Source organism: Atractosteus spatula, chromosome 5 (genome assembly GCF_055471065.1).
Source record: "Atractosteus spatula isolate fAtrSpa1 chromosome 5, fAtrSpa1.hap1, whole genome shotgun sequence".
Classification (NCBI taxonomy): Eukaryota; Metazoa; Chordata; class Actinopteri; order Semionotiformes; family Lepisosteidae; genus Atractosteus; species Atractosteus spatula.
This window is the reverse complement of record NC_142710.1, coordinates 49,347,062-49,372,153: the sequence shown is the minus strand read 5'-3', so window position 1 is coordinate 49,372,153 and position 25,092 is coordinate 49,347,062. Positions and strand designations below refer to the sequence as shown.

Genomic DNA, 25,092 nt, shown 5'->3' with positions numbered 1-25,092 from the left:
CTTAAAAGAGATTCGGGCGGGCCGCTGCCGCAATTACATCAGCTGTGAGAGGAACCCCAGGTTTCTTTCTGGGAAGGCGATGGCAGTGTGAAAACTCCAGGACAAGCGATGGCCTCAGGTTTTATGTGTGGGGTCGAGGATTTGCTGATCAGCGGCAGCCAGTTTGTCTGGGACCTCACGATCACAACCCTGAGGAAATGGTACATGGAGAGAGTGAGGCGCTGCCAGCAGATTGTGCGGACGTGGTGCAGACTGGGGGAGGTTTACCAGGTATAACGACTGGCACGGGGTCCGTTTCTTTTACCTTGGGATGTTTCTCCCAATGCCAGTGGAGTGATGCTGATAATGATGCTAAAGTACTTTGAGACTTGCCATTAATTAACATTAATTAACCTTTCTAATTGCTCCATTTAGAATGAGATGCAGAATAGTCTTCACAACAGACTTTTTGAATATTGCTTGAAACAACTTGGATTTAAGTTGAGAATATAGCAATTTTTTCTTACAAAGTTAAAATGGAAAAGGCTACAAGGTATTCATTGCATTTAACCCTGGCTCTTTATACGTAAAGATATGTGTGTTTAACCCATTCATTTCTGTATATCTTTTGTGACTTTGAACTGGAATGGGTGCCTAATCTGATTGTGCCGTAGGTACCTTCTTCTTTCACCCGATGCTTGATCTCTTGCTTGTTTCCTGAGCTTGTGGAGTGTGTTCCTGGCGATCTTTTACGCCGTTCATTTTCCCTGAGAAAAATTCCGGCTGCAGCTTCTCCTGAAAAGGTCCCTTTGTGTCGGGAGAGTGGAGTCGAGGAAGGTGTATTAACTTAGCACAAGCTCCAGTATTTACCACTTCATGCGGGGTTCTGGGGATGCCAAGGTACACCCCCCATGTCCGCTGTGTGGTGATTTGCTATGAATAGTCTTTCTGGAAGATATTCGCTGTAGAATAAGTACCTAGTATGACAAATGATGACAATCAAAGTGTAACAGTTCTTATTTTGTAAAGTGAGACTTTTAGAGAGACTTAATTCCCTGGGTTCAAATCCCTTGGTTTAGGGGGCAGTCTTTTGCCATTGGAGTTTTGTCTGAGATAGGGGTTCAAACTCTAGGTCTCACCATGGATGCTGCTGTGGTTCCACTGAGTGGATCAGTGCTAGTCAGTCACTTTGGGATGCTGATGAGTCAAAGATGTAAAGTGTAATAGTATCCATTGCGTTGAATGAGACCCCTTATGGTGACTTATCTCCCTTAGTCTCTTAGGACTGCTCCAATGTCTTGCTTCTATTGTGGTAGCTACAAAAACAGATTAGCTGCATGGTTGATAGTTGACGACTTTTCTTTACGTTTGTTGTGGCTTAAACCAAGAGTTTAACACCCTGTCAATGCTTTGAGATAGTGCTATATGACTTTGTTATGGATGGTGAGGTTTGACATCTTGGAGCTGTACCCGAGACCCAGGATGTAAAAGCTTACACCAGGCAGGGACTAGAGGAACAGGGAAATCTGCTTAATTAACACAAGAAGATGTTCAATAGCTGGAGATCACCATTGACGCAGATTACAGTCTTTGTTCTTCATCTGTGTCAGTGCGCAGTTCTGTGGATGACAAGCAGTAGTCATCCTGAATTAATTTTGAATCTAATTTTGTAATCATTGTCAAGTCAATTGCATCTTGGAGAGAGAAAAATGATCATGAAAGCTTGTAATGAAAAGATGCTTAGAGCTGAATCCAGTACACAAGCCTATACTCTTCTTAATCCATTTCTGCTACAGAATATACTTCAGACCCCACAAAATATATAATCCCGTCCACTCATGTAGTATGAAACTGTTTATTCAATCCTTATTCATTGCTCATGCCACCGATGGGATTTCCATTGTGCCAGATACTGCAGCCTTTTCCTGCAGCCTGCAGTTCTTGAACTCAGCACATTGCCTTCCCAGACTGGTTGTATGCTTAGTGCTGAAATTATCTAATAACCACTGTAAGTTTTAATTCTGTACCTGATGCTGATAAACAGATAAACAGTTTTGCTTTTTCACTGGGCTCAGTCCATGTAGAAAGAGTTATTAAATGGACCCCTGTATAGTTAAATAAATAGTTTGCCTGTTTCAGTCCTGCTGTTTCCATATTGGTCACTTTGTGTCTGAAATGATTCTGATCAAATAGCCCATTTCAGGGCATGTCAGGAAGCCAGTTCAGCTTTACAGCTGTCAGTGGGGATCTGTACAGCAGGTATGGTTTCCTCTGATGACCTAGACCTCTAGATCAGTCTATATGGTACAATAGGTTTACTGCACGTCTTTCCTAGTCCAGGTAGGATTAAAAAAATCATTGTTATAAAAGCATAGAAATAGAAAAAATTAGAAGAACTGGACAGATTTAAGAGAACAGAAGCCACTTCAACATAAAAATGAATTGATGTTTTGTCTCAAACTGGAGAGGGTGTTTTCATATTAATCTCGTAAAAAACGCCTGGAACAGAAGGCGTTCTGTGACACATGGAACTCGTTAGTAAGCAGTTTGAGAAGCCTTTTGATCTGCACTCTTGTTTGGTTTGAAACAGAGCATGGAAATTGGGCTCTGTCAGAGATTTCAAAAAGACCAATGGGATGCTCAAAACAAATAACTCCCCGTACAAGTTTTTTTTTTCAGATTTTCACAGCATGTTTCTCTTGTCACTAGCTGTCTATTAGTGTTCGAGTGTCTTTTAAAGTGTTTTGTTCTGCTAGTGTGAAACTTTGTCCCATAGACAAAATTAAAAGGGAAACATTCCGTTTACTATGTCTTGATTTAGAAAGCTTTGACAGAAAGCAGTGTACATTGATGATTTGAAACAGGATCTGTAGCTCATCTCTGCATGTGCCTAATGCACATGTACCTAATATCAAGAGGGAGACTAACATCCTCAGGGTCAGAGAATTACGAAACTGTGTGCTGTTGTCTAGAAAGGTTAATAACTAGACCCGATGCCAGTAAGTGACCTGTGTGGTGACACAGGAGCTCTCTGCTCCCTAGGTCACGTCTCAACAAGCATGATGTTAAGAGAGACTACTTTTGAAGTGCATTCCCTTTCAACAAACCTTTAAACCGATGCATTGTCTGCTCCATGGACTTTAAAGATCACATAGCACTATCTCAAAGCATTGACAGAGTGTTAAACTCTTGACTTAAGCCACAACAAACGTAAAGAAAAGTCGTCAACTATCAACCATGCAGCTAATCTGTTTTTGTAGCATGTAATCTTTTTTTTCGGCTTATGAAATGACTTTGATAAATACACACATACTGTATACTCATAACCTACTTCTAGCTTTACCTGCTTATTACATCCATAGTCTAAAAAGGTAGATTGCTGACAGTTTTGATCCTCTTACAGTGCCAATGGCATTAGTAAAAGCCATTTGCTGTAAAATGCTTAAGAAGGATCAAGGATCCTGTCTGCATTTATGTATGGATTCTCAGTGTCTCTGGTTGTAGTTTTATTTTTTGCCCAAATGGCTTTATTTTTTTAGACGCACAAAAGATTTCATTTTCTTGACCACAATGGAGAGATCTCAAACTGGAAATCATGTGAGAGGCCATATCTGAGCTGTTGATATGTGAAGATCGATACACATGATACTTGTTCATTATACTACCGTATGTGTTGTGTAGGGAACAGATCACAGTTTAACAGGAGCTTTAAGCCTCATTTGTATGGTGTAGAGTATAGACAGGGTAAGCTTTTAAAATGGGCAACTTAAAAGTGTTTTTTTTATAGGTAGGTTTAAAGGAGGTTAAGTTGCATAGTGACCTTGTGGCAGTTACTGTAGGTGATGGTGTTAGTGGCGTTGACCTAGTCAAAGGGCAATGCCTCTCAGTAGCAAATCAAATGCTGAACAGCTTAATGTGAACACAAACAAGGAACATCCTGGAGAGAGCTTTCCACATGTGGAAAATGTTACCATTGAGTGAAGGCACTGGTTCAAGCAGAATGTTTTGTTTTGAGAGATGCTGAGGGAAACAGTGAATGACGAGCAGAGAGGTGACAAGACCTTTAAGCCTAGTCTGTTGCTTTTTCCAAAAGGAAAATTCAATTTTTTTAAAAAAAAGCTGACCCCTAAATAATTCCCACAGCACATAAAATCAATGGATGTTTCTATATACATTATACTGTATGATTATGTTTGTGTAACAATGAAGCTTTGAGGGTTATGAACAGTACCACACGTAGAGAACCCCAAAATCTCTTTAGGAGTTACTATAGCAACTAATCCCTTTTTAGACGATGGATTTTGTGTAATTAACGAGTTCCAGTAATACTCTCTATTAAGAAGGATTAAATATAATCCAATGGATATATTTCTTTGTGCAGTTGCCCCAAGGTTAGTCTTGTAATTGCTTTTTTCATCAAAAGAGACCTTAAGTATGAGACTTTTTTATTTTATCTTGTATATGAGTATTTCAAGAATTTATCAGTACAAAACCAAGAGAATCAGTACAAAAAAACAACACTGATGCAGTTGTACTATTTTTATAATGTTTCTGAATGTTCATTTTGGTAAAATGTATTGCTGTGTCCTAATTGCCACAATGACACTAGCTTTATGTGAGACTGGAGTTTGCATCTGTTTACTTCTATAATTGTATGGTACATCAGGAGTCTGTACGACAAATCTGGGTTTCTGATGTCGGTACCCATATATCCTTTGTTGTCAGGCTTTCTAATTTGGTATAAAATGCAACTGTGAAGAAAAAACAAAGACAATCACTATTAATGAGTTTGTCTGAGGAGGTCAGCTGGTATGATGAATGTGCTAAATTAAAGGCTGTTGGGAAAAGAATACAGTGATTATATAAAAGGAATGGGTAGCTCAACGACTCTGCTCTTAATCAGATGCATTACTGTTCCTAAAGAGAAAAATATGCACATCCAATTAAATATCCCAGCATCTAATTTACTGTATATTCTGGAGCACACACACATCTGGTGTGGTGTGCATTGTACATGACACACAGGCAGCAAAACAGTATGTTCTTCTGTCAAAATTAGGTCACTGTGCATTATACTTCAGCTACTCCAGATGGGTGTTTATTTCTGGATGGGGCCCCTGTCCTGCTTTTTAAGGTCACCATAACGCTAAAACTTCTTTGTCTTGGATATGCACCTGGGAGGAAACTGGAGGAAAATGAGGAGAAACATTAAACACCACAAAGGGTTAGCTATATAGTATATGTGTAGGAGCTCACAAGCTTATTGAAATGGCAGGAAAAATGAATGGTTATTGAATGCGTGGTTGCTGGAAGAATGGTTGTTTTAAATTATACTCCCAAGAATAGTGGGTGCATTGTGAACAAAATGCCATGCTTCATTCAGAAAAGAGTTTGTTTGTTTTAGTGTTTGTCTATTTTTACACACAACAATCTCTAAACATTTCATGTCATTGTTTTCCCATTGTTGTGTCGAAATTATTCAGTGGTACAAATTGAATGTGTTGCAAAAAGACTGCAGTTCAGGCTAACTGACGTGTCTTTTTGCTTATTAAATAAAGGAAGATGTTTTTGCAAATATTTGAGTGCAGTGCAGTTTCGTGACAGTAACAATAAACATCTTGTGGTTTACAGAAAGTTCTAATTACATTAGTGGGTGAAAAATCCCCAAAACAAAATAAAAATTGTAATAAACTACAATTATATTATAATTCTGGAGAAAGCAACAATGTTCCAGCACTTTGTTGTCAGCACACCCATAGTAGTTATTTTTATTATATAGTACAGTTGTAGCTGGTCTTCCGTAAGATAACTTTTTTTCATCACTGCATAAGTATAGCCAGACCACTTGGCACTCAAATGCATTTTAATGTTTTCCATCGAGAAACGAAAATACACACTTTAAACCATGTTCCTGAGGAGCTCCTTGTGCATCAACATTCAATTCATGAACTGCAGGCTTCATTTGAGAAATGAGAGCCTATTAAACAAAGGAATGAAAATGAGTCTGGGCTTTGGTAGGAAGAGAATTATTTTTATTATTCCTACCACTTCCTCTTTGCTTTTGGCAAACTTTGCTTTTTAAAGTGCAAGATTAGTTTAAAACAGTGATGTACTAATCCAGTAGTGTCTTTCACTAGGTTTTCATTTCTGCTGAGCTGGTCTACCTAATGATATTAATAAATGACATTAATTTAAGAGATCTAGTAAGATCTATCAAACTATAAATGCAGACCTCTGGGAGCATAACAATACCTGTAAAAAGGTAAAGGTACAGTCTATACCAGAACCACAGAACCATCAGGCCAGAGATTTTCCTGGTTTCTGTAGTGTTAAAGAGACTAGAGAGTATGTGACTCTCCCCAGGACTGGACACTGGTACCTCACATTGATCACCCACAGCAATGCTGATTCTCATTTATCATTCCCATCTGGGTGGACTGGAGCAACTGGGTACAGTCTCCAGTAGTGTAGTTTTTCATTCAAAGTTGGTTACATGAGGTGACACAGAAAAGTGAAGATCATTATGGCAACAACTGAAGACCTAAAAGCAATAATACAAAGTGAAAAACAAAAGACAAAAAATACTTGGTGTGGGCAAATGAGTCAAGAAAAGCAAGAATATTCTCTGGAGGTGCGGTAAAAACGAGTGGTGTCACCAGACAATATATGAATGCAGTTGGTTAATATTAGCATGCTTTTTCATGAGTCAGAATTCTTCTAGAATTACTGGAACTCAAACTATTTTGAATAAATTGATCATCCTAAGTAGGAGCATTGATATACTGTATTAAGTGTCAAACAGTGTAATTTTCCCATTGTGGAGAAAAAAAAAGTGGATGTAGAAGTTGAATATATCAGGTTATTTTAGTGTCTTAAAACCAAAACCTTAAGAAATGTACGCTGTGTGTCTAGATATACATGTAAGGTGCATGCCTGTCTCCACATAAAATTGTTAAAATTTGTCTTGGATGTTGAAGACAAGCTACCAGACTGAAAACACAAACACACACCTGGTAAACTGATGACACTGCCAACAGTTATCATTTCTGTTAGAGGCTTACGAATCCATTTTGTTTATCTTGTGAGCTCAAGATGGAAGTAATTTTTCTTACAGGAAGTGAAATGTGCAGGTATATAGACTTAAGAATTTGATGAGCTTGAGGACAGGGCAGTCCTAATCATTCTCTATACGTTCATGGTTTTTTAATGTTCCGGCTGGTGAAATTCAATATTCTGAATATGCATAGAAAGCTCTGTGAGTCACGCCCTTATTGACATGCTGCTCCTGTGTTGCAGATGACAGAAGGCAGGCTCTGCCAGGTACACCTCTTGGATGAGAGAAAGCTGGAATTGCTTGTTCAGGTGAGCTGTGCTGCCTGCCCTCACATTCCTCTGAGCATAAATGTTTCAATAGTTACTGCCTTGAACCTTGAGATTCTTACAGAGGGTATGTGCACACTTGTAATTACAATTAACTGCCATTGCATTTAAGAATATTTTTTTGTGCATAACAGCCTGCTATTATAAAGGATTATCCTAAGATATCACACTTTCATTTGAAAATACATTAGTTCAACTGCTTGCAAATCCTAGGGAAAATGTCCTTAATTCAGCTTCTAAAATGCAAGAGTACATTTTCAAATAAAGGTTTAAAATCTGAAGTGGTCAGCCTTACAAGGAGACTACCAAATCAATTACATGAAAATGTCAAAGAAAAAAAGTAGATTCAAGGGTCAGAGGTTTTCCATCTTCATAAGACCTTTCACATTTCAATTTGTGTTGCTCTTGTTTGTTCAGCCAAAGTTGTTGGCAAGGGAACTGCTGGATCTGGTTTCATCCCATTTTAACCTCAAGGAAAAAGAATACTTTGGAATAACCTATATTGATGACACGTAAGTAAACTGCTAAGAAAAACTGTGTACTTTGGTTAAGAATGTTGTTTATGTAAATAATATAGTTTGGCTTCTGAGAATGAGGTATAAAACTACTACAAAGGATTATACTATCTTGTCTTTACTCTAAAAGACAGATACAATTATAAATTCCAAAATGGATGCCAGTGAGCAAATGCTTTTCTGAAATTGTAATCTTACTGCTTGAAATAGGGAACATAGTATATAGCTTGAAGAACATAGATGAACACTTTTTGTGGAGAAGCTCTGGAAACAGGTTTGAAATATGCATGCACCTGGGGTTACTCATCATGCTCCAGAAACGCACAGAAAACGCGTCTGTTTCGTTTGAAACGGGTGGAGTGTTGTGCGGCTCCACGGTACAGCTCTGAAATCAGGCTGAAGCTGGTTTCGCAGGACTGCTCCTTTTCCGGTCTTCGGAACATTCTTTTCCTAGTAGTAATGATTTTGGCGAGGATTTTCTGTGTGGTACATTCTTACGTACAAAAATAGTACAGAAATGGTTTCCAACGGTTTTGGAAAAGGTGATTTTGTCATGCTGAAACCAGATGATTACAAAAAAAAATGTTTTTGCAATCCACAACTGCTATGTATTTATGTGTATGTACAATTAGACGTCCGACCTTGGCTTAAAATTGTGAAGGACAAAGAATTGTGTATAAACCTACAAATATTGAACAGGTGGACAGAAAGAATATAATATACAGAAACGTCTTTCAGTTGCTCTAGGGGATAGGTAAGGTGTAATCTGTGTTATACACCTATAGCAAAATATGGAACCCAGTCCTTGTGATTGTGATTGTTTATCGGTAGAACAAGTTTTAAAAAGTACTGACTGGGGCAACTCCTTTTAAATCTGATTTGCAGTATTACTTATCACTTGTTAGTAAAAATGCTTAGAACACAGATGAAATTAATATATCTGGATTTTAGAGAACTTTCACATTTCAAAGATTTGTAGGCAATATTCTCTAAAAATCTTATCTGGTTTGAAAAAAACATCATAAACTGTGTACATTTAATTGGCATTTTAAATTAACAGACAGCCCATTATGGTTTTAAAGATGCTGTTTACATATCCCTGCTTTTACTGTAATATACCTAATTTTTAACATGACTTAATAGTTTCTCCTTAACTTGATCCCCTACATAAAATGTAAGACTTCTGACAGGAAGTGTTTCCCTCCTCTTTTCCCAGTGGCCAATGTAACTGGCTGCAGCTGGATCGCAGAGTACTAGACCATGATTTTTCGAAGAAACCAGGGCCTGTTGCCTTGAAATTTCTGGTCAGGTAAGCAATCTGTCAGTTTCCTTAATTCCTTAAGTATGGTAGATCTCATTTCAAAGATCAATTCAGATGGACTGACTTGTAAATGTTAAAATAGGAGCCCCCTGTAGGCAGGTCAGAGGTACAGTAAAAACAGTCCCAGACCCAAATAAAGATATCGGCAGTTTTAAGGCACATGTTAGAAGTGTTGAAGGAACCCTCTTCCAGGTTACAGACCACTGACTGTATGTGATGTATTCTCCAGTGGGGTGCGCCAAAGAGTCAGTAGTCATCAAAATTCTGCACTGGAAGGACTCCTTGAGAATCAACTTTTAGAAATTATATTTGAGCACTGCAGAAAGTCTGGAAGTGTCTAAGCTCTTTCATCTATATATATCTGTCCTGGGAAGTTGACCCACGTAACGTTCAACAAACATTAGAGCAAACAGAAGGTGGCATTTTTCTCCCTTAACATCAAGAAATCAGAAATGGGAAAATTAGTGTAATCTTTTACTTCTCATACAGTCATGTTCTAAATGTACACAAGCAATAATGGAAGGTAAAGCTATGTAGGTAGAAATATACTTTTCTGTTCAAGTGGAGGTAAACCATAAGGAACAAATTATATTTTTACTAATACAATTGAAGTGAATCAATAGAAATGGCATACACTTGTATTCATTAAACATTTGGTTGTTTCACACTTTTTAATATTACGGGTTTAGGTGATAATGGAAAAGCAAAGACAATTTTATTTTGAGTAGGGTATGCAGGAAGAAAAGTAAAAATGCTTTCTGTGCAATTGGATTTCAACTTGGACCTTTTCCAAGTTTAAGTGTGAAATGAAGTAGCAAAACTCTTTTTTGGATCATTAAAAAGGATCAAGTTAAAGTGTCTATATGTTCTTTCTACAGGTTTTACATCGAGAGTATATCTTTCTTAAAAGAAAACATTACCGTCGAGTTATTTTTTCTGAACGCGAAATCATCCATCTGCAATGTAAGTATTTGGGTATATCAATATTACCTTATTGTTTTATTTTGACGTTATTCTGCATACTAGAACGCTAAGGTTTTAAAACTGACATTCACTGATTTTATTTTATTCCTATTTGAAGGGGGTCAGTTGATATTATAAACACAGCATGTAGGAAAGACCATGATAAATAATTCTGTGACACATTTACTGTACGGGTGACATGGTGGCACAGTAGTTAGCATTGCTGCCTTAAAGTGCTTGGGCCCTGTTTTCAATTCCTGTGTGGAATATGTATGTTCTCCCTGTGTTTGCATGGGTTTCCTCTGGGTGTTTCCTAACACATTCCAGAAACATACTGGTAGGATGATTATCTTCTGATTGTCCCTGGTGTGTGTGCTTGTCTGTGTCTGTGTGCCCTGTGGTAGACTGGCATCTCATCCAGGTTGCTGCTCTGAGCCCGTTCCTTGCTGGGATAGGCTCTAGTTCTCCTGTGACCTTGTATTTGATAACACAGTTGGATAACTTTATTAGAGTACACTGTGGTGTGGACACAGTCAAGAGTAGTAAAACACAATGAAAACATGTAAAAGTTATAGGAAACCACAGCAAACCTTTGGTGAAACCAAGGTAAAAGAGTAAAATGCTGTAGTATGTTTGCAAAGGTAAACATTTGTAAGGATAGGCTGCAAACTAGATAAAAGCATCTGCAATTTGCCTGCCAAAAGCAATTTTCAAATCCATATTAGATGGCAGCTTTACCCAGTGTTGTTTTGAAAATTGTTTAGATTTAGCATTATTTTTTTTGCTAAAACAAAATTGTTTAGAGTTGCAAATGGAAAGATTTTGGTGTAAGGTACAGAATAGCAATGGACAAATTGAAAGTTTTGCTTTTCATTGCGGAACAATCAAACATTCCTAATATTAGTGAAATACACCAAATTATAGGCTCTACAAAAACCTCATGACCATGACTATTTTAAATCAGCTTTTATTGTTCCTAATTCTTCGACTTAGTCATTTATAAATCCAGGCTTGGTTGGTTCCAGTGTGGTTATGGTGGTTAATTTAGTGATTTTTGTGTTTTTACAGTGTCATGTAAACTGAAAGTTATATATTGGTGAACTTTATGTACAGGATAAAGTTTAAAAATAGCATAGCAGGGCTGTGTTCTTAGTTGACCACTTGTTCCGTTCCATTCAAGTACTCTTGCAGTCACTACTCCCTCTAACTTATTAGACAACAGATATTTAGATAGATTCTATAAAGTTTGGGTTTACTTGCAGAAAGAGAAACCATAAAGAAAGTATCCAAAGGTTGTTCTTGTGAAATAATTAGTCTTAATCAGACAAGTAGATCAGAACCGCTGTTGAAAGTTAAAAAGAAAATAACTTAAGGACAAAAATACTTTATGCTTTCCAGAGGTCAGATCCCCCCCCCCAAAAAGGCATGTTATGCCAAAAACAGTTTGCGGTCGGAGAGTTCCTTTGTGCACATGGCATTTACAGAAGACAGCCGTTAAAAGCTAAAGAGCAGTTTTAGTTTGAAGACTGGCTGTCCTCCAGCTCTAACAGACTGCAAAGGCATTGCGGTGTGGCTGTTTAAACTTCTGAAATCTTTCAAGAAAGTATCCTGATATTCATCTGCAATTGAACTGGAAAAACACAGCATCACAATTATATTGGGACATCATTGAACAATCTGTTTGTTTCTTTATGTGCTGAAATTTTGTGCCCTAAAATGTCAAGCAATGGCTACATTCTACCTATAAAATCTATTACATTGTTTAGTCGAATGTTCAAAAATGTCTTCTGATTGACCTCTGGAACTTATTTAAAACAATGAAAAGTGAAAACCATAGCTATGAATTAACACTATGTACTAATATTCAGAAATCTGTAATTCTGTCTTAAACTCTAGGTTTTTAGGAGTCCCCACAATTACGAGTCCCACCTCTAGTACAATATTGTTGCATCTTTCCTGTTACTGAAAGTCAAGCTCAGGCTTCCAAATATTGCACCCTAATTAAAACAGAAGGAAACTTGTCTCTTCTGAGGAAGCTATTCAGCTGTTATACTGTACACTTGGCTGTTTTCCTGTGGAACTCAATATAGACACCTGGAAAAGACATGCCTTTCCTAGTAACACTTAATGGTAGCCATATGGAAACATGTACAGTGTGGCTGTTTTACGTAGCTCACTAATGTCTGTTTTCCACGTTTTTTTAATAGATGATAAAGCAGGAAAAAAAATAAGCTCAAAACATCCTATAACTCTGATATATTATCTTTACACTGTCTTAGAGATTTTATTTTAACTGGGCTACAATGTTTCAAGTCTTATTGTAATCAGTTGCTGTAACATTACTTCCTGAAAAGACATGTGGGATTTAATTCATCTTTATGTATTCACTTATGCATATTTCCAAAATCATTGGCTGCTACAGGGTTTAAGTCACATCTCTTTTAAATGCGATTTGAGCAGGAATGTGAAAAGAAACTAAAATAAAAATTGTAATGCTTGAAATTGAATGCATACTTTCAGAATATACTCACAAAGCCCAGTAATGTGATTGCTATGAAGACAGAATGTATGGATGTGTTTGGCCTTTACTAGTATAGTTTGAGCGACAACTACTTGACCACATGGATGAGAGAATCAAACTGATGGAGGGTTAGGTGGAGTTGAAGGGTGTTCAATAATGGCCAGTACCATTGTTACCACCTGTAAGCCTGATCTCATCAGTTTGCAGAAGCTAAATTAGACTGGGCCTAGTCAGTATGGGATTTGAGACCCCTTAAAAAATAGGTTGTTGTCATAAGTGGTATTGATAGACCAGTAGGGGCCACCCTTCCCTTTGGAGCAGATAATCTAAATGCCCCAGTATGGAGACACTTTCAGATGAGACTTGTTTTGTTACATTAAGACTACTTGATTGTTAAAGATCCAATTGCACTGTTTGCATGAGTAGGGGTGTTAATACAGCCTTTTTTTGAAACAAGTGATGGCATCAAGAATATTTTCTGGGTAACTTGTTCCATACTCCAACAACTCTTTGTGTAACGAAACGCCTTATGTTCTTGCACTTCCCCTTATTTTCCACGTTTCACTAATTCTGAAAAAATGCCTCCTGCCATTGTGTTTTTTGAATACTTGAAATGAGTTGTCTCGTAGTCCTCTTTGTTGAAGACTGTAGATATAGTAAATTTAGTCTATCAAGAGTAGCTTGCTCTTTGTCTTCTTTCAGATCAATATCTGTGTTGTGTCTTGGTAACCAAAATTTAAAATGTTCTAGATGAGATCTTGCTAGTGTACAATTTTAATGTCTATTAATTTAAATTCTGTGCTTTAACTATATATATACTAATATTCATTTTATTGCTTTCTTACGATATCTAGAAGATAAAAATATCATAAAGATTATTTTTAAAGATGTATCTTATTCAGGCTCAATGTTTTCCCATGGTATATTGGTATAGCAGGTCGTATTTTCTACCTGCATTTAAGTTATTTTATAGCAAACTTTTCTATATTATCGGGAACCGATAAACGGATTGGTTAGAAACTCCAATAAATCTATATCCTAAGAACAATAAATAGTACTTTTATTGCCCTGTTATATTAAACTGGATTAGAATGCCTTAAGATACAGGCGAGTCACAGTCCATACTACTAGTTCAAATATATGTTACTTTTTTATTGGATATAATTTTTTAAAGCTATTTAAAATTACTGGTCAACTTTGTAAAGCACGTTTATTTAAAAGGTAACATAAGTGCTCTATATGTAAAAATTGAAGCTCAGTTACAATTATTTTCAATTCTACATGCGTATTTTAAAATAATTCAACATAAAACGCGTTTAGTTGAGGTAGTTAATGCTTAGTTGTATACGTATAGAATTGATGCAAAGTTAGGGAACTTTATTCGCCCCATGGAAATACCGGTCACGTTTCTTTACATGTTTATCAGAGCCTACTCTCAGCAGGACTCCATGTCTATAGTCTCCGCTCCACTGTCAGGGTCTTTAGCCTGGTTAATGACCCCCCACAGTCTTGACGCAGATGGTGAGGTCTGGGCGGTGTGGTGGCAGGACTCAGACGTCCATGAAATGACCTACGAAGTCCCTCGTTTTGAACTTCCCGCAAATAATAGAAATTCTCTTCAACAACAGATAGCTTGTAAAACACAAAATGCACGTAGATTACAATTTCACAGCTGGAGCCTTCGCTCTTTAAAAAGATGCCAGTGTTGAAGTGCGCAATGCCGATAAAGGGGAGGAATGTTATCTGGACTGCGCTGTGAGAGTGAGTGCTGCGAAACCTGCTAGGTTAGGACAAACCAAGTTGTAAACTAGTGGGGGATTATAGAGTCGGTAAAAAGAACTTGAACGTTTTCGTTAAAAATGCTACTTCTCGATGCAAGTTTGTAGCCAAATTTGAATTGCCTTTCCAACACGTCGAGTGAAGCAGTGGTCCTTTAAATTAAACACGGGCGCTCCCTCCCCCCCTGTTTTTGTGCTTATGGTGGGGTCTGAAGTGGAGTAGAACCTGTCGGTACGGGCTGAGTGACTGATTCAGGCTGTTCTGGAGTTCTGTTGTTAAATTTGGCACACCCAAAGTTTTCGCATTTTCTTCTAATTACTGATTTTTTCCCCCCACCTTCTAACGGTGAACAGGGAGACATAGAAGTGGAAAGTGAAGATGTTTTCAAATTAGCAGCTTACACCTTGCAGGTAAGTGCCCTGTTCCGTGTTTCATTCTTGAAATTATGTTGCTTAGACAGGAGGAGTCGTTAACTCCAGTTTCCAGCAAGTAATAGTATTGTGGATTTAAGAGATTTTAAATCCCCGAGAATTATTTTCTTGATTTTACTTGCATAGGTACTTTTTTTTAGTTGCATTGTAGATTGACAATGTTTTCCTGCTTGAAAAAAGTTTTTTACCCGCTTGTAAATCACTAAATGAGTTAAAGTGGTTTTGCATTTTGTTGTATTCTCTTTATCAGACAGCATTTACTAAATCTCCATAATGCTGTTTGCACCGGCGAATTAATTTCAGAGGATAATCCTCTAGCAGTCTGGTGTGTTCTTTTTACAGCGGTGCTTAGAACATAGCTTCTATGTTCTGTTTCAGCTTCTTTAAAAATTATATACGATAGTATGTACAGGATTCTCATACTGTGTGGAACCCTTGAAAGAAGTTTTAGTCTTAGAATCTATTGATTTTCTCATTGTATTTACTGTAGTGACTTTTTTCTTCTTCTTGCAGGAAGCTAAAGGAGACTATACAAGGTAAGATCGTGATGTGTATTTAATTTAAGTGAAGAGGAACTTGGCTCCAAGTTCTACAATTGTTGTAAGGGAGGGCTGGTTGGTGTGGGCGGTGATTAGTTGCTAATCATGTATGTGAAAGTGCAAACACCGCTAAGTGATTGTACGTGGTGTCCAGCTTGGGAAAGACCGGTTTTTCAAGTGCGAGCGCTCGTGTTCTTGGGCTCGTTTTTGGAAAGTGATGCCATGGCACAATACATGTTTCCGGCGTCATGCAATTAAATACTGACAGCTACAGTGTGGCGGAACAAGTCAAGATTTATTCCAGGCTGAAAAGAAAAGAAACAATGTTTCGGAACACACCCGAAGAAGGCTCCACAGCCGAAACGTTGAGTTTCTTCTCTTTTCATCATGGAATGAAACTTTACTTGTTCCATCGCAGCCTACGCATGGTGACGCAGCTACCTACTTGAACAGCTACAGTGTGAAAGTTGGTGTGGGGATTTTTTACAGCCAGCGGCAGCCCCGCAAATGGTCCAGTAATGTATGCAAAAGAAGATAAAAGTTTGTCAGCTGCTTGCTGCGGACATCAATGCTGTTCTTTCTTCTGTGGCTGCCCTTTCTGGGCCTCACCCTCCAATACATACACTTGACCTGACAGTTGAATTGAAGCCGGTGCGTGGGGGTATACGCAGCTAACCGCTGTTTAAATCGGCCTAAGCAGTCTGGAGACAGCAACAAGTTTTTTTTTTTACCTTCATTTCTCAGCCGCCGCATGTTACACTGGGTCATTTTGTTTTCGAACCTGAGTAAATGAATTAAACAGGTCTTTTAAATGCAGGAAATGAGGAGAAAAAGTGTTTAGTGTTGTGTAGTAGAGAGGATAGTACTTTGTTTCATTGTAAAACATTTTTTTTCCTTTTTCCACACGGAGGTTTCCTTGACAGTGTCTGACTGTTCTCTGAGGCTTACCTGGAAAGGGTTGATTTGTGAGGGTTGTTGTCTTTCATGTGGTTTAAGTGTTTAATCTTTTCATTAACGTAGATCAATTCTATCAGAGAACCTCAAAAGACACAGCTCATGAAGTTACAGCAACAACCATTTATTCTACCCATATTTTAAAATGTGCACACAAATTCAGAAATTAATAATTGTCAACTGCCCTACTGTACATCAGTGTGGTTAAGACACCTGCTGAGGATTCTGCATTCTGTTCTTTTGATGCTATTTAAGTTAGTTTTCCACATGGAAAAATATTAGCTGTTATTGGGGAAAAAAACCAAGACAGGTTTTCAACATCAGATGTGTGAAGGGATCCCAGGTTATTGGGGGAAGAAAGAACATCTAGGGAAAAAAAAGTTGCTTGCTATTGATACTCATCAAATTATCATGTTAACAAATTACTGATAATTGTTCCTCCTTCTGATCAGTATTGCATGTACCTCCCTCTCCCAAAATAGCACAAAAAAGCCAAGAATCCTGTAAGAAAGTCTTTACATACCTAATGATTAATGGAAGGAAACCATGCAGTAGCAGTTTTCCCAAATTGCTGTTGCAATCTGAAAAAAAATAGAGATAATTTAAATGTTTTGTCACACAGAGAAGAAAAACAAATACATTTAACATGAAGGGTGTTAGCATATCTGTGCCTTAAGGGTCACATGTGGTCTTTTGTGTTCTTTGAGGAGATAAACTTTACCTTTTAGTTGCAGAATCAGGATATTGTGTAATGTTGACCACAAGGCTTATACAGTAGATGGCCACTCATCTCTATTTTTCTCTGACCAATGGAGTTCACAAGTCTTGTAATAAATGTGTGATTGTTGGCACGCTCACTGGAAATGTACTGAAGTACAGAGATTAGGTGTGTGGGAGTTTGGATCATAGGATCCCAGCTATGTGCTGTAATTAAAAATCACAGTACCCTGAAAAGGGCTGTTACTTGCAGAATTCATTTTATTTTTTCCAACAGAAGAGTTGTCTGTCTTGTTCTGAGTCAGTGGATATAAGTGTTAGGGTTTGTTCTTTCCAACACAGACATTCTACCTTTTAAGATATATTTAAAGCACCCCTGATCTTCTTTATCTTAAGAGCCTGTCATTTAAACCTCAGTTATACCTGCTGAGGCTTAGAATTTCACGGCTGGCTTGTGTTGGACATTAACCTCCAATTTTAAAGTCCATCTGCCACTAATTATTCATTTGTTTGCTGCATTTATCCAAGGCTCTTAACAGGTACTATATATCCATAAACAAAATAAAAGACAATATAGAGGTCAACTGAGGAAACCAGTTCATTAATATTCCAAGAATAAATGTATAATTTCTTACAAGAACCTAGATAAGGGAAAAGAAAACTATATGCAGTGGACTATGTATGTGACAACATTTGGTAGCATTGTATATAAAATGTTAATGTTAAAACGATAACAAAACCAGAACTTATAAGCTTTAAAGCAGTTCTTTGATGGGGCATTTTATTTTACATTAGCGTAAGATATTAGCATTGCCTTGCTTAATAGTTCACCCACCAGACTGTGAGTATTTCATTAGGTCAAAGGACATAGACTTGCTACAGTAATATTCCACAGTGGGGGAGGCCTTTGTTGTAGTTAAATAGCTGACACATTGCTTTCATACACTTGCCAGTGGGCTGAAAAGATAACCACAGGCAGCTGCAGCATAACGCAGATATGGTAATGAATTCCAGATAGCTGACAGGCAGACACTAAAAATGCCGCTGATCATCACAGAGTGGAGACACTCTGAAATTGTAAAATAAGGTTTACTTAATTGAACCCACTGAACTACGATAACAAATTCTTTAACCCTGCGCTAAACACTGAGAGGCAGTATAGGTAGTCAGTGATTAATTGAGATTATTTATACCAGCTTTTGGCTTTTGTACACAATTATAATAGAAAACTTCACTTTTGAGGCTTAATAACTAAAGTTCAGCTTTGCCTAACAAGCTGTGAAACTCCTCTCGCATTGTGATTGGATGTTATCTACTGTGCTTAATGAAATAAGTTACTTGTAAAGTCATGTTTATTTTCAAAATTGCAAAATGTCTATCTTTGCTGTTTATTGTGGTTTTCATTACTATTTTAATGCATATTTAATGTAATGAGTTAATAGGGAACTAAATGTTTACTCTTGTCTATCTGTACTTCTTTATTGAAACACTTAATACATATTGACTGTTCCTGTTGTCAAAACAGTGGTTCCTTCCACTAAACAACGATGAAGAGTTTTATCCGAGCACAGTTGTGCTTTACATGTCTACAGTAGGCACTATCTTTGTGGTTGTTCTGTGTGCACACATCAGCAACAAAAACCCACTCAATACTTGATCACTATTAAACACTTTTGATGGACCTTCACATTTTATTAAATTCAGTTATCTACCAGGCGATTAGGTTTTCAGTCACATCTAGCTCTTATAATTCTATGCAAAATATACAGTTCAAATTATTACCATAGTTTCAGGCCTTTGTTGGGAAAATGTTCCAAGCTTTCAAACGTTAAAACATACAGTAGAGCAATAGTTAAATCTTTTTGCTATAGGCGATATTGTGATTTATGACATCTTTTATCAGTCAGTGATTCTGAAGCTCTTTAGGTGAACTGTACCAGTAAATCTATGTGTTCTTTGTTGATGGAAGTCAAAAGGCACTTTACTTCCCTTTTATTCATGAAGTCACTGTTAACTCATCTCAGATATTGACATCGACATTTGGTTTATTTTGGTGTGATATTTGACTTGTGGTGTTTTAGCACTACCTGTTTATCTGACTTGTGCTTAGTATTGTGTTGACTAACGTAATAAGTAATTGTTCATGTAGTTTGTAATGCAATGCAAATAAAAAGCTTAATAAATTAAATTAAATAAACATATTTAAAGCTTAATGTATATATTACAGAGGAATTACATTGTTTTTTGTGGTGTTTGAGTGCCGATTAAATAGTTTCTGAAATTTCCTGCCTTTTGTGGCAATGAGTGCATTTACAGTTTACTAGTAGAACCCTGCAAAATGAAGAACTTTAGTTTTGCAAATGTAGCTGAAGGCTCTCGAGTAAACATGTTTAAGCAAATTAATTGTTGAGATGAAAATATCTAAAGATCTATGAAACAATGTTGGTAAGAGGTAAAAATGAACCGCAGACATTTCAACAAGAATCTACAAGATGAAGGATTAAGTCAGACGAAAGTTATGCTTTTTCCTTTCTATGTGTATTGTTGGTTTGCCCAGACTTAAGAAATTTCCCCCCAAACCAGCTTTGCATTACCTAGTTTATATAACCACAGCTGTAGACATCAGTGTTGTGAATTCAATACACAATAGACTTCTGCATGCCAGGTGCAAACCACATTCTTGAGATTTAGTAAGGTCCATATTTGATGTCTTTCTTCCTTGTGAAACATCATAATCCAGAAATTGTATTTAAATAATTTAATAAGAATGTACATTTATTTTGATCACAATATGTGTAAATAGGTTAAAGCTCTTGTACACTTGTAAACAATTCTACAAATAAGTTAAAATCATCTTTGATTCTGTTGTGATTGTTACTTTCTTTATGGAAATTTGCATGTCACAGTGTAAAAACGTCAGGTTTTGTTTAATGCAATTAATATGTCATTAATGTTTTTGAGATCTTCTGTTGCTATTACATAAAATATAAGTGACAGGTTTAAGTTCCCAAAACAGGTGTGGGTGTAGTGGGTCCCAAACTGTATGCAGGGTGCTTTGGGTTGAAAAGAGCTGTATTCAATTTAGAAATTCTTATTATTGCTGAGATCATTAATAATGATAATGTAATAATAAACATATATATAAAACACTGTATAATTGTCTGATACAGGGGGTGGCCTATGTCAAACATCTGTGTTTTAGTTGCCAATTTTACCAGCTAGAATCAAATGCATGAAATGATAACTGTAAATGTCACATTATTGTTGTTTCCCTACGTATCAGCTTAATGAACAAGTCAGAGAGGTGTCTTTTTGTCCTTTCATCTGTTAATGTTTTAATTTCAGTGACGAATGTACAAGAACTGACCTCAAGAAACTCCCTACTCTGCCTACCAAAGTCCTTAAGGAACACCCTTCTCTTGCTTACTGGTAGGTACTGTACATTGTACAGGTTAAAGTTTCATTTTAGTATCTTATCTTTCTGCAATAAGGAACAGGTGACAAATGGGAGGAGGCCACTAAAGCTGAGTGAGTTGGGTTGCTTGAATAAAACATTCCTTGCAAATGGTTTATGCATTTGGTGCAAATATAGTGATATTCAGGAGCCCCTTAATTACTGGATGCAGCTAAGACACACTCAATGGTGAAAATATTATGAATCCTCCACAGTAGACTGTATTTACCTGACTATAAGTCACCCCCAGAAATATGGTCTTTGGAAATTGAGAAAATAACTTTATAAAGCACAAGTTGCTTTTTCTGAATAAAAATGGTTAAAATGAAAAAAACAAGTTTTTAAATAAAGAAAAATAGTGAGGCATTTAAAAGATAAAATGCTAATGATGTCCAGCTAAACAGCATGCTTTCTTCCTCTAAAACTCTTGTTACTTCCCTTTTCAACCGAGAGCTCTTCCTTCATCCCTCTCTATCTTCTTATGCTCGTCCACTCCAAACTGCCTTCGATCCTGACGATTCCCATGCTGTTCAGCACACAGGATCGCCTCTTTCTTGAACGCAAACGCATACTGTGATGTCTTGTTCATTTTGGATAACTAAAAATGAATCGAAAAGTTTTTTGTCTCTTGATCACAACATGCCTGACCTAAGCAAAATGGCAGTCTGTTACAGTAAACACACTTCAACACCGTTCAGCTCTCTGGCGGTAAATGTCAATAACCAGATGAACTTCTGAATCTTTTTTTTAACTTGTATTCAGATATAACCCACAGACTAACTATCACCTTGAAATTTGGTGTGTTTTATATTTAGGTAAATACGGTACCTTCTGTGAGCCCTTCTTCCCACACAATTGCCTTCAGTTGAGGTTTTGATAAGGATTAATGGTGTGTGGGACTGAACTGCACATTTTTGTCAGTTTCACCAGTCTTCAGCAGAAGAGACAGGGTTTTTTTCTGGCCAGGGAGGAACTGTCTACTGCACCTCAATCCAGCCACCTCTTGTCTGCCTCTAAGCGTATCTAGCTACAGTATTTGGCTGATGGACCTAGTATTTTGTGCAGTGAGTGTGCGAACGTAAATGTTTGAAGTGAATAAATTTCTTATGCTTTTACCAATGGTCACAGTTGAAAGTTTCACACGTATGTAAATAAAATAAGAAAATCTATGAAAAAATACAATAGAGTAAATTTTCAGCATTTGCAAACAAAAGCTTTTCACATGGTGATTTCCTGTTACATAGAACCATGCTCATGAAACATCCTTATATTTGTTTTAAAAAGCAAGCTTTTAGATTTTTGGTTCCTCTGAGCTCAAATTGCCTTAACTTCACTAAATGTTACTGAATGTGAGCCTGCTTATCAAGAACACTGCTGAATTTAGAGACATTGTGATTGATGTCCTGGCCTTACACGCTGAATAAAGTCACTCATAAGAGTACCATGTTTATTACAGATGGTGCTATGATTTTTTTTTTCTTATGGTGTCTCTAGCTGTTAGGACACTGTTTGCATCATCTGTTCTGCCCTTCAGAGTTTATTAAAGAGGCTTCATGTGATACCGTTTTGCTGGTGAGCTAAATAGATGCGCTCTGATTGTTGTCTGTCTGATTCTCTGGAAATTAATATAGATCGAGCTGGATCGATAAGTAGTTTGGAACTGGGAGCGGATTTTTTTTTCAATCGGCATCTGCAGGATGCGCTTAGGCTGTGTTGTGGAAGAATAGGAGGCAGAAAAACAGGCAAATATGATAAACTACTGGGATGGTGAGCCAGGCAGTGTTTTCTTGATGGTTAGGCATGAGAAGTATCTGTTAGGCAGAGTCTTTCATTAATCAAAATCTCCTTCTTTGTTACAGAAGTTATTTGGCATACTGCAGTTTTTTATCGTGCTAGTTACTCTTTCTTTGTTCCATCTGTTTGCAGTGAAGACAGAGTGATAGAGCATTATAAGAAGCTGAAGGGTATCACTCGAGGACAAGCCATTGTGCAGTAAGTAAGAAAGTCTTAATGCAGTATTATTGTATGGTTCTTGTTTTTTGTTATCACATATTTCAGTCAGATTCTTATTTGAGGCTCATATTTCTAACATTAAACTTGCAATAATTTTTGAATTACATGAATTATGCGATAGTCAACAATTTAGCAAATTGCTCTTGATCAGATTGCATTTGTTCTGGAAGAGTGTAGTTAGTGCAGCTTTCACATCTGTGAACAGTAAAAATGGAAAGTATTGCTATGGAAAGATAGCACCCGATTTGCAATTATACTAGCAAAGGTTGAACAGGGGTCAAAAAGGCTTATAAACTTTGTTCTTGAAGTAATAGACACAGTCACATCCTCTGTGCTACACCGTAAAATATAAATTCTGTTGCTGTTACCAATGGTGAGCAGATGCATTCAAATGAAGACCTTGCACATATAATTCATTTCATATAGGTGATACACATGTTTACTTAATGCACAGTTAAATTCTGTATTATGTTAATTCAATATTACATTCTTTAACTATGAAAACATTAATATTTGTCCTCTGTTTTTGCAAGGTATTTAACTCTAGTGGAATCTCTTCCTACATATGGTGTTCATTATTATGAAGTAAAGGTAAGATTACGTTGTACATTTTGTTGATAGGTTTAAAGTGCAATGTTGGAGTAGCCGGGTTTAACAAATTCAGTTTTCTTAATTAAATCCATACATGTTAAAATGGCGTAGAAAAAATACCTATTAAATAAGAAGCTTCAAGCTCATTCTTTCCTGTTGACATCTTATGTTTATAACCTCTGGCTACATTTCCACTCTTATGTGTTAAAGCAAGTTAACAAATTCTTGTTTGTAAGATAAAAGATATCTTAAAGCAATAGAATAGTTTCAGCAACATTGTTTGTTTTGGGAACTGTGTTCTAGATCTCATGCTGCCTTATCGTTCACTATAATGATCAAATCTATGGACGCAGTCTTCTTCTGTGCATTTATTCCCCTCTGAGACAATGTTCATTGGTCCTCAAGGACTTGCTTTTGCTCAGCATTTGATTCTACCTTAAACTAAGTTGCCCTCAAAAGTGGCTCCATTGAAGACGCCTTTGAATAAATATATGGATCAGTGGAATTGTACCCTTCATCTGTCTCCGCAGAATATTTTGCTCAAAGCAAGGCAGTCAAAAAGGGAGATACACTGAGTTTCCTAATGTCTTCTGGATGTGCCTCCTCATTGAGCTAAGCTATACTTCTGCATAATTCTAGAAGGAGCAGGTGACAGATCTAGTTAGCAGTCAATTTGTGTGCGTTTTGGGGGGGGGGGGACAAAACATGTGCCTGAATACCCTTCACCTACTCCAGGGGTGAGCCATGCTGGCTCTGGAATGCTGGTAGGTCTGCACATTTTCTAGGCCTCTGCAAAGCAACAGCACCTGAAGAGCTGGGAGAAGCTGTTAAACTGGTCCCATTAAGCCTAATGATGAGCTGCGTTGAATTGAAAACTCAGAGAGACACCGGCCCTCCAGGATCAGATTTGTTCACCCCTGATCTACTCTATGAGCAATAGTCAGTTGTTCTGCGTTTTGACATAACGTTATCCTAAAGTGATGACATGGGAAAGACTGAATTTTATTTTATAACCCATATACAGATGGTTTGTTTTCTCCAATCTTCCAGACTGTTGCAGACTGTCTTCTCTTAAGCTCTGGGAGGGTCTTTATGTACTTTCTTGCTTAAAGTTACTAATGTGGGAGTTACTGAAAATGGAGTCTTTGTTTCATAGGACAAACAGGGAATTCCTTGGTGGCTTGGGATCAGTTACAAAGGAATAGGCCAATACGACTTGCAGGACAAAGTCAAACCAAGAAAGGTAAATCCATGAACTTTTCTTTGTACTTTTTCTGTGCTGTTTGCTCATACATATAATATTTGATACTTGAATATGAATGTGTATATTGTTTTCCATATATTGAGAAGAATATGATAAATATCACAAAAATTGCATTTTTTTTTTAGCAATTCTTGTAATGGAAGTATCAAGTGTAGCTTTTATAATCCTTTATCTCTTTATCATGAAATTCTTTAAGACAAAAATGATGGATCATAAGTGTAACCTCATTTTAAAATTTTTAGTGATAATCTTAAACATTTTGAATTAATAATGCTCCTTCTATCTGCAACTGTATAAACAGTTGTCATCTGATGAATAGTTATACTAATTTCTTTTCCTGCAAAGCTCACAAGGCCTGTATGCAGTAGATTTCTCTGCCTTGCACTCAGCGTGCTTATTATGCATAATCTAATTATGCAAAGCTGTATGTCACTCTGTGTGTATTTCTCACGGAGAAGAAACAACTGATCAGGTAATAAAACACAATTATGTTGACAGGGAGTTGAAAGGTGGGGTGGAGAACTAGAAGCTGTTCATGATTGTCTGCATTCTCAAGTTGTCTTTTGTATGAATGAAGTCTGAACTCGAATGTGGGTGCAGTCTTTTCAGTGTATTTTGATGATATTGCATGTTATCCATTGTATGAAATGATTACTTGAAATTTTAAGTTT

General features: G+C 37.0%; 1 protein-coding gene across 4 annotated transcripts in view; it reads left to right on the top strand.

The window, feature by feature from the left end:
- frmd4ba (FERM domain containing 4Ba) overlaps positions 1 to 25,092 on the top strand; it is a 66,525-nt gene that overhangs the window by 24,310 nt on the left and 17,123 nt on the right. For 3 of the 4 annotated variants that reach the window (XM_088915335.1, XM_088915337.1, XM_088915334.1), the window contains exons 1-11: positions 84 to 270; positions 7,276 to 7,341; positions 7,777 to 7,871; positions 9,091 to 9,183; positions 10,074 to 10,158; positions 14,812 to 14,868; positions 15,403 to 15,425; positions 20,445 to 20,528; positions 22,480 to 22,545; positions 23,100 to 23,157; positions 24,314 to 24,400. In XM_088915335.1, the coding sequence (XP_088771461.1) occupies positions 109 to 270; positions 7,276 to 7,341; positions 7,777 to 7,871; positions 9,091 to 9,183; positions 10,074 to 10,158; positions 14,812 to 14,868; positions 15,403 to 15,425; positions 20,445 to 20,528; positions 22,480 to 22,545; positions 23,100 to 23,157; positions 24,314 to 24,400 (876 nt within the window). In that variant the 5' untranslated portion in view covers positions 84 to 108. Of the gene's footprint in view, positions 1 to 83; positions 271 to 7,275; positions 7,342 to 7,776; positions 7,872 to 9,090; positions 9,184 to 10,073; positions 10,159 to 14,811; positions 14,869 to 15,402; positions 15,426 to 20,444; positions 20,529 to 22,479; positions 22,546 to 23,099; positions 23,158 to 24,313; positions 24,401 to 25,092 lie in introns of those variants that run through there. The other variant, XM_088915338.1, reaches the window with a different exon arrangement.